The sequence below is a fragment of the Camelina sativa genome, chromosome 19, assembly GCF_000633955.1.
Source record: "Camelina sativa cultivar DH55 chromosome 19, Cs, whole genome shotgun sequence".
Lineage (NCBI taxonomy): Eukaryota > Viridiplantae > Streptophyta > Magnoliopsida > Brassicales > Brassicaceae > Camelina > Camelina sativa.
Genome location: NC_025703.1, coordinates 10658170 through 10675508, shown reverse-complemented (window position 1 = coordinate 10675508; position 17339 = coordinate 10658170). Strand labels below are relative to the sequence as shown.

Sequence of the window (17339 nt, the reverse complement as noted above, 5' to 3'; positions counted from 1 at the left end):
ACGTAATATTAATATATTTACGTCTCTAGTTTAGTTGCAGCAGGAAGTACTGTTCTTATCTTATTTTAATGTTAAATTCTAAACGCAACTAAAGAAATAAGTCTTCGGATGGTACTTAGTCACATAATCAATAGAAATCATTTTAAAACAAAGAATCTCACTTTAATATGTTTGTTCGAATATAATGATTGTACAACAGTACACAGTATATATGGTGGAAGTATGCAAGTGTAACGTGTATATATATCACATAGCAGCCGAAAATATTAATACTATATGTTTGTGTAACGTGTAAGTGTAACACATACAAAATGAAAATCAAACACATTGTATTGATCGACCCATTGACCATTGTACATTTGTACTGATACATAGTGTAATTTAAAATTTTGAAATATGAAAAAATGAATAAATTAACAGATAGAATAAAGTTGAGATGATTAGTTTGGTCGCCTCTACAGAAGTATGAACACCAAGATTCTATCACTTATTTTACGGATCGTTTCGAGAGAACAAGAGGTGAGAGAGATTGATCGATCAACCAATGCAATACAGATCAGTTTCATTTATAAATCGTGTCTATGGGCCAAGTGATCGATACTAAATAAAAATGCTAGTAGTAGTGGGATAATCTGATGTAACACCAACCTCATGGTTTTGACTTATATGAATAATAATGGTATATATTAGTTGTTGAGTTACATTTGAATATAGATAAGGTATTTGTAGGGGTAGTAAATTGGGTAATTGATGTTAAGATCGGATGATGATAGTAGAACAAACAAACTATGCCAAAAACGGTAAATGATTAATAGACAAACAAATAAACATGAGTTGATCAGTTGTGATTTTTAATGGTATCATAACTAACAAATTAATGCAAACTGTTTAACTTATATAACTGAAGTGATAAATAAGACATGTATTCTCAAAACTTTCTAACTATTTAAAAACTTTTTTAAAGAAAAAGACCAAGAAAACATAAGAAGGTGATGGCAATTAAAATTTGTATGGAAAAGGTGGGAGACGTGAGTGTGATCAACATGATATGGTCTAATCGAGTAATATAAAACTGGGGGTGGGGGCATCTTTATGATCAGAGATTCTGTTCCCTTTGGTTGTGTTCACACTTTGAAGATACCTCTCCAATTTCCGTGTTCACACTTCACTCTTCCCTCGGCTGCTCGGCTTCATCCCAAGTTTATATAATCAAACACATAGTGGTTGACTAAAATAAGCTGAGAAAATGTTTTGTTGTGACTGTTATGAAACTAGAGAATTAGAAGATGTAAATCTCTTGTTATTATTCATAAAATTTCTATGGAGATTACATATATAGTAAGGGTAAAGTCTAAACCTAAACCGACTATGACTTAGTACTATGGGTCTATAGGTCGTACAAATCATATGCACAAAAGGGGCTGGTTATGGAAGTCCACTCCAAGTGTTTTACAACACTCCTTCTTGGAAGACATAACCGTGCCAATGCTAAGGGATCAGTGCAATACGCTTGGGGTGCTGCCTCATTAAAACCTTACCAGGAAAACCCAATGGGACAAAACCATGGTGAAGGAAAAAGAGTACAGCACGCATTGCTCCCCCTGTTCTAAGCATTCCTAAAGTCCTTAAGCCCCCGCATTCCAATCTGGTGAATGAGCTTCTTGAATGTAGTAGTCGGCAATGCTTTGGTGAAGAGATCGGTTGAGTTGTCGCATGATTGAACTTGCACCACTTGAACTTCTCCGGCCTTTTGTAGTTCATGTGTGAAGAAGAAATTGGGTAGGATGTGCTTCGTCCGATCTCTCTTGATGTATCCTTCCTTGAGTTGTGCGATGCAGGCCGTATTGTCTTCGTATATGACCGTTGCTTCCTTATCGTCGATCATGCCACAATCTATCCTGATATGTTGAGTCATTGACCTCAACCAAAAACACTCACGTACGGCTTCATGAATTGCTAGGATCTCCGCATGGTTAGATGAAGTGGCCACAATGCTTTGTTTCATAGAACGCCATGAGATCGCCGTACCACCGTGAGTAAAAACATAACCGGTTTGAGACCTTGAGTTGTGCGGATCCGATAAGTAACCTGCATCAGCAAAACCAACTAATCCTTCCTTGTTATAGTTAGTATAAAACAAACCAAAGTCTGTCGTCCCTTGTAGGTAACGCAAAACATGTTTAACACCATTCTAGTGCCTTTTAGTCGTACAAGAACTAAATCTTGCTAGGAGGTTCATGGCAAAACATATGTTCGGTCTAGTGTGGCTAGCCACGAACATTAACGCTCCTATAGCACTGAGGTATGGCACTTCAGGACCGAGAACTTCTTCATCGGCCTTCTTTGGACACAATGGATCTTTATTCAAGTCAAGGCTCCTCACAACCATTGGGCCGGTCAATGGGTGAGCTTGGTCCATATTAAACCTCTTGAGTACCTTTTTCTGTATATGCCATTTGATGCACAAGGATTCCATTATCAATGTACTCAAGCTGCAATCTCAAACAGAACTTAGTTTTACCTAGGTCTTTCATTTCAATCATCCACATACACTGCTATTATCACAAACCCTTTGTTTGCAAACTTCTTTATAAAAATACATGGACTGATGGGATCATTCTTATAGCCTTCTTTGGCTAGGTACTCACTTAGTCTATTGTACCACATTCGCCCACTTTGTTTCAGTCCATAAAGGGATTTGTTCAGCCTTATGCAGTATTGTTCTCGAGAACCACTCTTATCTTTAAGCTCAAACCCCTCTGGTAATCTCATATAAATCTCATTATCCAGTGGACCATATAAGTATGCAGTTACAACATCCATTAACCGCAAATCCAGTTTTTCTCTTATAGCCAGACTTATTAGATATCTAAAAGTCGTTGCATCCATCACATGGGAGTATGTCTCCTCATAATCTATTCCTGGTCTTTGAGAGAATCTGTGTGCTACAAGACGTGTCTTATATCTCACGATTTCATTACTCTCATTTCTCTTCCTTACAAAGACACACTTATGTCCTACTGGTTTTATATTGAACGGTGTCCTTAAAATAGGACCAAACACATTCCTCTTCCTTAAAGAGTTTAACTCCACGTCAATGGCTTCTTTTTATTTTAGCCAATCTTTACTTTGAGTGCACTCTAATATAGACGTGGGTTCATGATCCTCATTTATCTCAAGTGCTACCTTATATGCAAATACTTCATCAATGTCGACATTCTTACGGTTCCATTGAATTCCAGACATGATATAATTGATCGAGATCTCATTATTATCAATACCTTTAGGACTTTAAGGTTCAGCGTCCCAAACCTCATTTGGTACCTTAGGATTTGCCGCGGCCATGTCTGTAATTTCCTTAAACTCGGTTTGATTTGCACCTTTCTTAGATTTTCGAGGGTTCTTATCTTTGGAACCTAATGGTCTACCTCGTTTTAAATGTGGCTTAGACTCTGTAGCAACTTGATTGTGTTCCTTCTGAACATCAATACGTACTGGTGCATTACAAGCTAGTATGTACGATTTTGTTACTCTCTTTGGGTCAGCAAAGGAATCTGGAAATTGATTAGCTAGCTTCTGTAAATGAATAATCTTTTGAACATCTGCATCACATGCTAGAGTTCGAGGATCTTGCCAATTCAAGGATGTTTGATTCCATGATAATTCTTTAACCAGCTTGCTTGTCTCTCCACCCAACATAGGAAATTCGGATTCTATAAATTGACAGTCCGCGTATCTAGCCTTAAATAAATCTCCTGTAGTTGGCTCAAGATACTTAATAATGGTGGGAAACTCATATCCAACATATATTCCCATCCTCCTTTGATGTCCCATCTTAGTTCTCTGTGGTGGAGCAATCGGTATATAAACAGCACACCCGAATGTTTTGAGATGGGATATGTCTGGCTCATGACCCGTTAATAGTTAGGATGGCGAATACTTATGTTCACTAGATGACCTGATGCGTATAAGCTCTGCTGCATGTAATATTGTGTGTCCCCAAGCCGACACAGGAAGCTTCGACCTCATTAACAATTGTCGAGCAATTAGTTGTATTCGTTTAATGAAGGATTCAACTAATTCGTTCTGTGTATGGACATATGCCACAGGATGTTCCACACTCACCCCCATGGACATACAATATTCATTAAACGCTTGGGATGTAAAGTCACCAGCATTGTCTAGACGTATAGTCTTAAGTGGAAATTCTGGAAAATGTGCTCTTAATCTTATAACTTGAGCCAACAGCCTAGCAAATGCTAGGTTCCTTGTGGATAGCAAACAAACATACGAACATCTGGTTGATGCATCAATAAGGACCATAAATTACCTAAATGTCCCACAAGGTGGGTGTATAGGTCCACATATGTCCCCTTGTATCCTTTCCATAAAATGCAAAGTTTCCTTAGTTACTTTGACTGGTAATGGCCTAACAATAAGTTTCCCTTGTGCACATGCTACACACGTGAGATTCTTAGGGATAACTTTTCTCTCTTTAAGAGTATGCCCATTTGAATTCATAATAAGCTTACGCATCATGTTAGAACTCGGATGACCAAGTCGGTCATGCCATAGAGTAAACTGTTCATTGAACATTTGGTTCATTGCCAATTTAGACTCTATCATATTAACCTTAGCATGGTAAAAACCAGTAAATAATGCGGGTATAGTCTCTTAGGATTTTCTTAGATCCTTGGGTGATTTCAATAATGTATAGGAACTCTTGGTTTCCTTCACCCTTAGTTTCAACATGTAAACCATTCAAACGAATGTCTTTTAAACTCAATAAGCTCCTTTTGAGCTGGGTGAATATAAGGCATCACTTAGTTCAAGATGTGTGTCTGGCCGTAGCCTTCAATAAAACTTGCTATACCCGCTATTGTGCTAATATTGGCATTTTTCGAAATGAGATTATGCAAAATATCTCTTATCATTCAAAATTATGTGGCTTGATCCACTATCCACCACAATCATATTTTTGTCCTCAACCATTTCTCATTATAGACAAGAATTATGTTTTAGCCATAATAGCATAACAAATGCATATCTAAAGGTAATAATATAATTGAATTTAAACTAAAATCATAAGTCAATAAAATTCAAAGCATAAAACATAGAAATTAAACCAAAACAATTTTAAATTTAATTATCCTCTCCTAGACAATCTGAAGTCTTTNTACTCATCCACGGTTTTGAAATCCTAGATCCTTAAGTTTTTCCAATCAAATTGAGCTTTTGGTAGGAGCACCGTCTTTTGGTGTTCGTATCTGTTTTTCAACGCTGTCCAAAGGTCAAGAGGATCTTCAATAGTGAGGTACTGGTTTTTTAGACTCTCAACAAGGTGATGGTNACATCTATGGCAAGTGGACTTGGTCTTATGTTGCGGTTTAAATTGCCCGTGGCCTCTACCTCGACCACGGCCGAAGCCGAATCAGTTTCCACGGTCTTGACCACCAAAATTGTGTCCTTGATAGGTCCCATGACCAGGACCACCACGTCCACTTCTCCCATGGCCACGGCCACACTTGTCCCTACGGACATAGTTAGACTCTTTAGTCTCTTTTGGCTCTTTAGGCTCGTTGGGATTTTTTCTTTGCCATGTTAACCTTGTGAGCTTTAGGTAATGGAGCTGTACCCAGAGGTCTCAAAGCACTATCCATCATCAATAGCTCATTGTTCTGCTCAGCAAGCAACAAACAAGAGATGAGGTCTGCAAACGTCTTAAACCCCTTTTCACGATACTGTTGTTGAAGCAGTACGTTATTGGAGTGAAAGGTAGAGAATGTCTTTTCTAACAAGTCCTCCTCAGTCACCTCGGTACCACATAACTTTAGGATTGATACTATCTTAAATAGCTCTGAGTTATACTCATCCACGGTTTTAAAATCCTGGATCCTTAAGTTTTTCTAATCAAATTGAGCTTTTGGTAGGAGCACCGTCTTTTGGTGTTCGTATCTGTTTTTCAACGCTGTCCAAAGGTCAAGAGGATCTTCAATAGTGAGGTACTGGTTTTTTAGACTCTCAACAAGGTGATGGTGAATATGCAAGATCGCCTTATATCTATTTTTCTCAGTGCAATTATTATCATCCTCAATTCACTCACATAGGTCCTTTGATTTCAGGTTGATCTTAGTATCTAATGCCCATTATAAAATACAAAACATGCACCCGATTATTGTCATGCGGTATTTGAGACCGAACCATGCAATTATTTTAGTCTTTGGCAATGCGGTATTTAGGACTGAACCATGCCAATTGTTTTAGTCTAGGTNTAGTCTCTTTTGGCTCTTTAGGCTCGTTGGGATTTTTTCTTTGCCATGTTAACCTTGTGAGCTTTAGGTAATGGAGCTGTACCCAGAGGTCTCAAAGCACTATCCATCATCAATAGCTCATTGTTCTGCTCAGCAAGCAACAAACAAGAGATGAGGTCTGCAAACGTCTTAAACCCCTTTTCACGATACTGTTGTTGAAGCAGTACGTTATTGGAGTGAAAGGTAGAGAATGTCTTTTCTAACAAGTCCTCCTCAGTCACCTCGGTACCACATAACTTTAGGATTGATACTATCTTAAATAGCTCTGAGTTATACTCATCCACGGTTTTAAAATCCTGGATCCTTAAGTTTTTCTAATCAAATTGAGCTTTTGGTAGGAGCACCGTCTTTTGGTGTTCGTATCTGTTTTTCAACGCTGTCCAAAGGTCAAGAGGATCTTCAATAGTGAGGTACTGGTTTTTTAGACTCTCAACAAGGTGATGGTGAATATGCAAGATCGCCTTATATCTATTTTTCTCAGTGCAATTATTATCATCCTCAATTCACTCACATAGGTCCTTTGATTTCAGGTTGATCTTAGTATCTAATGCCCATTATAAAATACAAAACATGCACCCGATTATTGTCATGCGGTATTTGAGACCGAACCATGCAATTATTTTAGTCTTTGGCAATGCGGTATTTAGGACTGAACCATGCCAATTGTTTTAGTCTAGGTCATGCGGTATTTAAGACCGAACCATGGATTTATTTTAGTAGATAATGTCTTGTTTTATTACATAATTTCGTGGCCTATATTATGCATGAGAACAGTCCTAGATAAACATAAGATCTAGAATGCAATAATTTCCTTTTATTAAGTTTTTCCTTTTACTAAGGTTTTCTTTTTCCTTAAATTTAATTTCTTTTTCTAGTTAGGATTAAGACAAAATTTTAGGAAATATTTTCTAANACTGTTGTTGAAGCAGTACGTTATTGGAGTGAAAGGTAGAGAATGTCTTTTCTAACAAGTCCTCCTCAGTCACCTCGGTACCACATAACTTTAGGATTGATACTATCTTAAATAGCTCTGAGTTATACTCATCCACGGTTTTAAAATCCTGGATCCTTAAGTTTTTCTAATCAAATTGAGCTTTTGGTAGGAGCACCGTCTTTTGGTGTTCGTATCTGTTTTTCAACGCTGTCCAAAGGTCAAGAGGATCTTCAATAGTGAGGTACTGGTTTTTTAGACTCTCAACAAGGTGATGGTGAATATGCAAGATCGCCTTATATCTATTTTTCTCAGTGCAATTATTATCATCCTCAATTCACTCACATAGGTCCTTTGATTTCAGGTTGATCTTAGTATCTAATGCCCATTATAAAATACAAAACATGCACCCGATTATTGTCATGCGGTATTTGAGACCGAACCATGCAATTATTTTAGTCTTTGGCAATGCGGTATTTAGGACTGAACCATGCCAATTGTTTTAGTCTAGGTCATGCGGTATTTAAGACCGAACCATGGATTTATTTTAGTAGATAATGTCTTGTTTTATTACATAATTTCGTGGCCTATATTATGCATGAGAACAGTCCTAGATAAACATAAGATCTAGAATGCAATAATTTCCTTTTATTAAGTTTTTCCTTTTACTAAGGTTTTCTTTTTCCTTAAATTTAATTTCTTTTTCTAGTTAGGATTAAGACAAAATTTTAGGAAATATTTTCTAAGATTTTAGGATAATGACTAGAATTAATTTGGAAGTTATCCTAATTTATGTTTTGACTTTTCATGCAAAACTTAGAACAATTCCGATTTTAATTTGGATTTTAGGGTTTTTGATTTTTTTTTAGACAAAACAATCACCAAAAATCGGATTCTAACAACCTAGAACAATCAGATTAATAATCTCTCTATGAATTTCGAATTTAGGTTTCTAGTTCTAAGGTTCTCATGCAACAAGCAATTTCAAGCAAGCAATCAACAATAACCAGATTTTAATCATAGCATAATTGGTTTAATTTGCAATCAATCTAAGCAATCCTAAACCTTAACAATCAGATTTTAAAGTTTTAGGGTTTTAGGGTTTTTGTTTGTTGATTGTTTACTTGTAGATTTTAGGGTTCCATTAGATTTAACAGATCAGGTTCATTCATAGGTTCTAAGGGGGTTTGATTATTGTTTACCTTCCACTGATTTGGGGTTGATTGGAATTAAACCGGGAGCTAAAGACCTCGGTTATACCTTAAGCTTTTTATCACGAATAGGCAACGAACCTCAGACTGGTTTTGAATACGAACTAGAACCGATCTCCAAGCTTGAACAATCACGAACTTGATCCGTTTGAGAGCTTGGACGAACTGGAGAAGATGTGCGGCGGCTTTAGGGTTTTAAGAACTTTTTCTCAGTTGGACTTTTAGGGTTATCGTGCTGATAACGTGTTTTTATGAAACTAGAGAATTCGAAGGTGTAAATCTCTTGTTATTATTCATAGAATCGGCATGGAGATTACATATATATAGTAAGGGCAAAGTCTAAACCCAAACCGACTAAGACTTAGTACTATGGGTCTATGGGCCGTACAAATCATATGCACAAAAAGGCCGGTTATGGAAGTTTACTCTAAGTGTTTTACAACAATGACTAATTTTTAACAAATAATTTTAGATTTGAAGTGTTATGTTAGATTGATATTTTTATATGGGGATGATTGTTTGTAAAATTACATATTAATTAATACATTTTTGGTTTGCTTTTTAGATCTTTGATGGTCCATCGAAAACTTTTACACAAGTAGTTACCATAGTTTTAGATACATTACAAGAGTTAGGTTCGAACAAAACAACTTCTGATTCTCTCATGCTTTACATGTTTGTAACTTTCGTGTTTATTTCCTTTCTGTTTTTGTTTGACGTCACGATATACTAATATTATAGTTCTTCTTTCTTTGTGTATCTCATGACGATATTTGCATTTTCACCGGCATACATAAAATAATAATCAGCAAAAAATATCTAAGCCGAGCTGACGAGCCAATAAGGACACGTGGATCGGTGGACGAAGCGCCAAAATGAAGAAGGACAAAAGCTGGTGACGGTGAGTTCAACAAACACATGTCCACGTAGGATAAAAGTACTCTGAAATCCGACGTGGCATATTGCATATGTTCTTATCTCCCTCTTATGATTTCAATATCTCACCAGCTTCCACCTACGCATATATATAAACAAGGCTTTACAACTACGTCTTGAAGACAAACAAGAAAACAAAAAAGAATTAATGGGGAATTGTTTAAGGCACGAATCAGAAATGCACTGGGCTGGTGAAGACTGGGATGAATTCATCGAAGAAGATCATCATAATCATCATCATCATCATCATAGCTCTAAAAGTACTTCTAGAGAGGAGGCTCATCAAAAAGTGATTGTTACACGAGACTGTAAATCCTCTGATCTATCTGATCATGAGATGATCAAGATCAGGCTCACCAAGAAGCAACTTCAAGATTTACTGAATAAAGTCAACGTCCATGACTTCTCGTGTCCGAGCCAGATGATCGATCGTGGTGGTTACGACGAAGAAGGCAATCAACAAGGGATATGGAAACCAGTTCTCCAGAGCATACCCGAAGCTAATTAATTGAGATAATGTTTTAGATGTTGTATATTCTTAGGTGTTTCGTCACTTTCTTGATTTGAGGTTATGTGTTATTATTAGGTTAGGACTTTAATGTAAAGTTTGGTTGTTTATTTTTGGGGCACTCATAACACTTTTATTTTTTGCTTGTTAGTTGTTAGATTGTAAATAAGAATCAAAAGCTTGTTGTTTATACCAGGATCCAGGACTACTACTTGATCGCTTAAAAATTCTTATGAATCGAAACCTCTCGTCAAAAGCCACCTGCAGTATTAAAGCTAGAAGAAGTAGAAAATAAGAAGAGGAATCAAGATCAAGCAAATGGTATGGTATGAGAGTGAATCTACTGAGACAGAGTGATCAAGAAACAGAGTATGATTTGATTTAGAAACAGAACTATGAATGAGTTAATTTGTTATGGGCCTTCTAAACCCAAATTGTCGGCGTGTACATTTTTGGGGAAATATGAAATAAATCGTGAAGTTCAAACCTATTTACAAATATATCATTAATATTTATTATTAATTTAATAAAAATTTGTAAAACTTGGGTCTGTTCAAAGTACTCTTTTTTCCAAAGACTCATTGTTATCCTAAAATTTTGGATCCGAGATTTTAAGGAGTTTTGGATGTGATATTTTCCTATATTTTACCTATTTAGTTGGTCGAGCACAAAATAAATAAAAAAATCAACTTTCCCAATTGTAAAAGAAGAAGACATAACTTATATATCTCTTTATAACAAAAATTATTATTTAATTTAATTTGCTGATTGCTAACATATCTATATACACATACATATCATAATAATAACAAAGGAAAACATTAGTATGGATCAACTGACAGTTTAAAACGTCGAAAATTAAAAGGATTATATGCACAACAAAATTGTATATTCTAAAGTGTCTATTTATATATAGATTAAACAAACTAAATTACAATGTCACAATATAGTATACACATATAATTTTAAAAAATTTAAATAATTTCAAAAACTATTATCTATACATTGCAAACCAAATAGACACGTAAAAAAATCTGTACATTTTATACTACATAAAATTTAATTAACAATATGATATACTAACTTCATTATAACACGATACACCACAAACATACTATTTATGCACTACATAATATATTGAGTTAACATATTGTTCACTTAAAATTTATAAAACAGTACTTAAATTGTTTTAAAGTTAAAAAATAGCTTCGCGGTACACCGCGAGTGAATATCTAGTTAGGAGTATTATTAGATTCTAATTTATAAAAAATTTAGAAAAATTCAACAAAATCATGAAAAAAGTGAATTAGTGAAAAATTATAAGTATTGGTAGAAAGTTTTCTATAATTTTGTTGATTAGTATTCTAAAATCTTGTAAAGTACCGCAAATAATCTTTGTATTTTTGTGATACTTTTCATGATTTTGTTTTGTGAAGAAAATGTATAAAATCATGAACTAATAACAGAATAGTTTAATTCATTAACAATCATAGATTCTTTTGTTTTAATTGAATAACACAAAACTTTTAATAATTTTATAAAAGTCTGAATCCAATAACCCAAATTTGGTAAGATTTTAAATGACTTTTTATAAATCACAAACTGATAACACTAAATTTTAACAGAATTTAATAAAATTTTAATATAATAACAACAAATGCTACATAACATTTTAAATGTTTAAAAATCTATTAAAATCTTAAACCAATAACTCCCACTTAATTTATTTACTTTATAAAAAAGTGCATTTAACTAATGATTGTTTCTTAATTTTTTCTTTTCCCAAAGCCTTTTTTTCTATTTCCCTCCGTTAATTATTCCAAAACGTCTTTGATTTCATTATTCTAGTTTCCTTACTAAAACCCTACGTTACTCCGGCCGCCGCGGCCGTTCCCGTTGATAATTCCCCGTTGTAAGGAGTTGATTAAGGCTAAGTTTCTTCTATTTCGCTGTCGGTCTTTCAACCAGCGTTACATCTCGACCAGCCAGACTCTGCATCATTTGACTGCTCTACTTCATTCAATTACTCTTTAAGGTCTGTGCAGGCTTTGAAACTCATCGCATCACTTTTGTGTGTGTGAGTGTTTTTTTCTTCTTCTTCTATTGAGGTATACGATTGATTGGAATTTAGCCTTGTTATCGTTTCGGGTTTATGATAATTAGATTACAAGGGGATACGAGACATCACATTATTTCTCAAAATCCACACTTTTTCAAAATTCATTCTTTCTTTTTGTTTGTGTGATTGAGATTAAGGCCAATTTCGATAGAATAAGCATGGTTTTGATTCGCCCTCTATCAAACCAAAACACTTGAAATTTCTTTTTGGTAGTGCTTGTGTAAAAGCATGGTTTTGTTATGTCCATAATATACAATCATTGATCAGTGTCTTCTTTCGCTGTTACTTTTTTTTTTTTTTGCTTCTTCATGTTTTCAAGTTTTTGGTAGGTTCTTGTAAAATGATAGATGTAAGATCAGTTACCAATATTATCTGCGGCGTGTGTGGATACTTTTTAACTAACTGCATTGTTTATCGTTTGTATGTGATTCTAGCAGGTTCCGGAAGTTGTAACTCACTCACTACCTCCCATCAACGGCTTAGCATCCTGCCAGAATGGCTATCCCATCATCACTTACTTCAGCCACACTTTGCGGCGCCTCAGTTTTTCCTAAAGCAGCATTAGCCTGCAGCTCTGACTTCCCAAGCAATCTCTCTAGTCCTTTTGAAAGCTCAAAGATTTGTTTGACTTCATTTCCTGCCTCTAAGAAAAATGCTACCTGGAATCTGACCCGATATGTTGCTCCAATCCAAGGATTTAGGTGTCATGCTATGCAAGTTGAGACACGGGAATGTTTTACAGCTGGCAAGAAATTTCAACTTAGTGATGTGATTGAAGGGCAGCAGTTTGATAGGGAGATGCTAAGCGCTATATTTGATGTTGCACGGGAAATGGAAAAGATTGAGAAAAGCTCTACACAAAGTGAAATACTCAAGGGTTATTTAATGGCTACCCTCTTTTATGAGCCTTCTACCCGTACCAGGCTCTCTTTTGAATCTGCCATGAAACGCCTTGGAGGTGAAGTCTTAACTACTGAGAATGCCAGAGAGTTTTCGTCTGCAGCTAAAGGGGAAACACTTGAAGGTATCCACTTTGTCAGCAAATATCTTCTTCTTGTTGTTGTTGCTGTGACATGTTGATTGTGTTAGATTAGATTATTTACTGAAACTTTTTGGAGAACTTTTCAGACACTATAAGAACAGTGGAGGGTTATACTGATATTATCGTGATGCGGCATTTTGAAAGCGGTGCTGCTAGAAAAGCTGCAGCTACTGCCAATATACCTGTCATTAATGCAGGTGATGGTCCTGGAGAGCATCCTACTCAGGTGTGTTGTGTTCTTAACCTTTAGCGTTTTATTTGTCTTAAACAATCACTACTGCACATCCTTGTTTCTTATGTTTGGCACTGTTGCTGTTGTTAAGGCTCTCTTGGACGTCTATACCATTCAAAGTGAAATTGGAAAACTAGATGGCATCAGTGTAGCCTTAGTTGGAGATCTTGCCAATGGAAGGACAGTCCGGTCGCTTGCATACTTGCTTGCCAAGTTTAATGACGTGAAGATCTACTTTGTTTCCCCTGAAATTGTTAAGATGAAGGTTAGTATTACTAGGCTTGTCAGCCCTGAAAAAGTTGGTTTAATTTACTCGTCATTGCGTTTGTTTGCTTATCGTCTTCAAAAATGTCTGTTTTATAATGGTAGGATGACATAAAAGAATATTTGACATCAAACGGGGTGGAATGGGAAGAAAGTTCAAACTTAATGGAAGTAGCATCCAAGTGTGATGTAGTTTACCAAACCCGAATCCAAAGAGAGCGGTTTGGAGAAAGGCTTGACCTTTACGAAGCAGCTCGTGGGAAGTATATAGTAGACAAGGATCTCTTAGGAGTGATGCAGAAAAAAGCTATTATCATGCATCCCTTACCGAGATTAGATGAAGTAAGTTAATAAAATCCCCACAGTTTTCATCTATTGTACCTTGACACAATAATCCTCACTCTTTGTAATCCTTCATGTGCAGATCACTGCAGATGTTGACGCTGATCCAAGAGCTGCCTACTTCAGACAAGCAAAGAACGGTTTGTTCATTAGAATGGCTCTTCTGAAGCTACTGCTTATCGGTTGGTGATAGAAGGAGGTAGAAATCCATTAACCATCTGAAATCTCAAGCCTGTGACAGAAGAGAGACAGTGGCATCAGCTCGCAATAATAAAATTCCTAAACACAGTGATCTTTGTGCGTCTGTTCTTGATGTTACTCAAAAAGAATAGTAAAAAAAAAGCTGTTGGTTTGTTTGGTCACAAGACTGATTTGAAGAGGAAGAGTTGTTGAAACTTTATGAAATAATTTGATTTTGAGCTAATATTTTCACATTTTGCGGTCAAACACAACAAGATGGCCTACCACTTCTCCAAAGGGCCAAAAGCATACAGGGAAGAAGAGAGAGACATTCACTTTCACTGTAACATTATTTTCTTGATTATGACGAAAATGCCCTTGCTTCCTTTCAAATTGGCTTCGTAATGAGAAATTAGGTGATTAATTAATGAAATTATGATTATTAATAAAAACACATGGGAATTTGATTTTTTTTCCGTCTTTTCTCTAAAATCCAGCAACAAACAAAGCTATTCTCAGATTCAAGGACACCAGTTCTTTCGTAAGCTTCGAGCCCAGGTAATAGTATTCTCTATTTCTCTCAAAAACCCTAATTTCGACTTGTAAATCGATCGGTTAAGTAGAAGCTTCACGCAATTCACATGGTTCTTTCTCTTTTCTAAACTGCAGCTCGGGGAAAAAAAATTGGAACTTGCAACATAAAGTTTTAGTTTTTTTAATTCAATTTTGGGAAGATGATTGGGAATCCGGTAATTCAAGTTCAATCATCACTAATGCCATCATCTTCCATGATTGTTTGCCCTCGAGCTTCACCCAATGGGCTTCCTTATCTCCCACCGAAGAAACCTAGAACTAGTAGGCATTTAGTTGTAAGAGCTGCATCCAATTCCGACGCTGCTCATGGTCAAGGTCAACCATCGTCTGGTGAAGGAGGGAAGAGTCCGCTCACGGTTGTTTTGGATGTGCCTAGGAATATATGGAAACAGACTTTAAAGCCTTTGAGTGATTTTGGTTTTGGAAAAAGAAGTGTTTGGGAAGGTGGGGTTGGTTTGTTTATTGTCTCTGGAGCTACACTTCTTGCTCTTAGCTGGGCTTGGCTGCGAGGGTTTCAAATGCGGTCCAAGTTTAGGAAATATCAGACTGTGTTTGAGCTTAGTCATGCCTCTGGTATTTGTACCGGAACACCTGTTAGAATCCGCGGGGTTACTGTTGGTACGGTGATCCGTGTTAATCCTTCCTTGAAGAACATTGAAGCTGTAGCTGAGGTATGATTTTGGTGCTTTGATCTGGTTTTGACAGTTTTTATTGGTTTCTTGAATTTGGCTCTCTTGTCATCATCTTTTTGTAGATTGAAGATGATAAAATTATTATCCCAAAGAATTCACTGGTTGAGGTGAATCAGTCTGGTCTTCTAATGGAAACCATGATCGACATTATGCCTAGGAATCCGATACCAGAACCTTCTGTAGGACCTCTGCATCCTGAATGTGGTGTAGAAGGTCTGATCGTTTGCGATAGGCAGAAGATTAAAGGAGAGCAAGGAGTTAGTTTAGATGAATTAGTTGGAATTTTCACTCGTATTGGACGCGAAGTGGAGGCCATTGGTGTTGCGAATACGTATTTGCTTGCTGAGAGAGCGGCTTCAGTTATTGAGGAAGCAAAACCATTGCTCAAAAAGGTGATATGAGTAATTTTGGTGGCCTTTGTTAGATCTTGTTTGCAGTATTTTTCAAAAAGAGTTGATAGGTAAAATTTCAAGTTGGACAGAAATAAATGTATTCTCATGCTCAAGCGTTGGGTTTTGATGTAGTGATGTCACAGATTCAAGCCATGGCTGAAGATGCTCAACCTTTGCTCTCTGAGTTTCGTGATAGCGGCTTGCTCAAGGAAGTTGAGTGCCTTACTCGAAGCCTTACCCAAGCTTCTAACGATTTGAGGTACTAGCTCTGAGTGTAACAATCTTGGCAAATCGTTATGAGTATTTTGAATTCCATGGTGCAAATGCTAAACTATTTCTGCCTCATGTTGGAAACAGACCATATGATAGGAACACTCTAACTTCCATTTATTTATGTGGCTTCAATACTCTATTTGTGGACTAGTTTCTGAACAAGAGCTGCTTTTAGAAACGTATACATATATATCTATGCATAAATGAGCCTTATCTATACATATCTTTTTTGCTCATCGCTGCTTTTCAATCTTTCCTCTATTCTTTTTTAAATGTTTCGGTAATCGATCATCTTGTCTGCCTCTATTACTTATCTTCTGAGACAAAGTCTGCTGTTTGTATCACTTAAATGTATGTTCCTGGACCACATCTATGTAAAAGCTCGTTTACCTACATACGTATATGGTTAACTGAGAGATAAGCTATGTGATTATAATGTTCTTACGGTAGACAGAGCAAAATTTAAATATCTTATTTTTGTTTGGTTATAACATTGCAGAAAGGTGAATGCGTCGATTATGACACCAGAGAATACAGAACTGATTCAGAAGTCAATCTACACTCTGGTTTACACTTTGAAGAACGTCGAGGTAAACTTTATTCATTATATCATACAAACACTAAAGCTTTGACGAGTTAAAAGAATAAAATATTAACAAAAGACTTATGGTTTCTTGATTCTTGATTGTAGAGCATAAGTTCAGATATTCTGGGGTTCACAGGGGATGAAGCAACGAGAAAAAACCTAAAACTACTCATAAAATCCCTCAGCAGGCTATTATGATGAGCCTGGAGAGAAACCAACTCAAGAGATTTTAGCAAAATGTGTTTGTTCTTGGTTCTTTTTAGAGGTATTATTATTGATTGTTTTGGTTTTGAATTGGGTTTTTTTTTTTATTAATGGAGAGACACAAATTCAGTTTTTATACAAACGAGATGAGAGTGTTTCTTTTATCTCCTCTCCCAATTAATGCGTTTCCTCAACAGCATTTACTTTTAACACGGAGACGGACGTCGATGACGATAAGCGCGTCTCGTTTTCGTGTAGGGTCTCTCTCAAAGGCAGGAGAAGAAACCTCACCTCACCTCACCCCCTCACCTCACCCCCTCACTTACATTATTTCGACATGGATGGAGTATTATTAAACGAAATGAAATATAAAAAATAAAAATATTGGAGGGTGTTTTTGGTCATTACAAGTTGGGACTAGTTTGGTCTTTTTTAGTTGATTTTTTAAAATAATAATAATAAAGAAATAAGTGAGAGACTCAATAAGATTTTATTATAAAAATAGATTGTGGTCAGGGGTCA

At 36.1% G+C, this 17339-nt stretch overlaps 3 protein-coding genes and 1 pseudogene across 8 annotated transcripts; 3 read left to right on the top strand and 1 right to left on the bottom strand.

Moving 5' to 3' along the window:
* Positions 1–5541, bottom strand: part of LOC104767674 — a 7784-nt pseudogene extending 2243 nt beyond the window's left edge.
* LOC104765913 lies at positions 9473–10115 on the top strand. Its single transcript, XM_010489709.2, has one exon. The coding sequence runs from the start codon at positions 9538–9540 to the stop codon at positions 9895–9897; it is 360 nt and encodes a 119-aa protein (XP_010488011.1). The 5' UTR covers positions 9473–9537; the 3' UTR covers positions 9898–10115.
* On the top strand, positions 11720–14330 carry LOC104765911 (aspartate carbamoyltransferase, chloroplastic-like). Of its 5 annotated transcripts, none has more exons than XM_010489706.2 (6): positions 11720–11932; positions 12451–13040; positions 13145–13284; positions 13382–13555; positions 13660–13896; positions 13979–14330. In XM_010489706.2, the coding sequence occupies exons 2-6, from the start codon at positions 12512–12514 to the stop codon at positions 14084–14086; spliced, it is 1188 nt and encodes a 395-aa protein (XP_010488008.1). In that variant the 5' UTR covers positions 11720–11932; positions 12451–12511; the 3' UTR covers positions 14087–14330. The 5 variants fall into 5 exon arrangements, with proteins under 5 accessions (XP_010488008.1, XP_010488005.1, XP_010488006.1 ...); XM_010489703.2 differs by having other exon boundaries at positions 11721–11932; positions 12454–13040; XM_010489704.2 differs by having other exon boundaries at positions 11721–11974; positions 12454–13040.
* LOC104765910 (protein TRIGALACTOSYLDIACYLGLYCEROL 2, chloroplastic) lies at positions 14526–16951 on the top strand. 2 transcript variants are annotated; one of them, XM_010489701.2, is made up of 6 exons: positions 14526–14634; positions 14746–15341; positions 15425–15754; positions 15898–16013; positions 16527–16617; positions 16719–16951. In XM_010489701.2, exons 2-6 carry the CDS (start codon positions 14811–14813, stop codon positions 16809–16811), a joined length of 1161 nt encoding a protein of 386 aa, XP_010488003.1. In that variant the 5' UTR covers positions 14526–14634; positions 14746–14810; the 3' UTR covers positions 16812–16951. The 2 variants fall into 2 exon arrangements, with proteins under 2 accessions (XP_010488003.1, XP_010488004.1); XM_010489702.2 differs by lacking the exons at positions 16527–16617; positions 16719–16951 and having other exon boundaries at positions 15887–15978.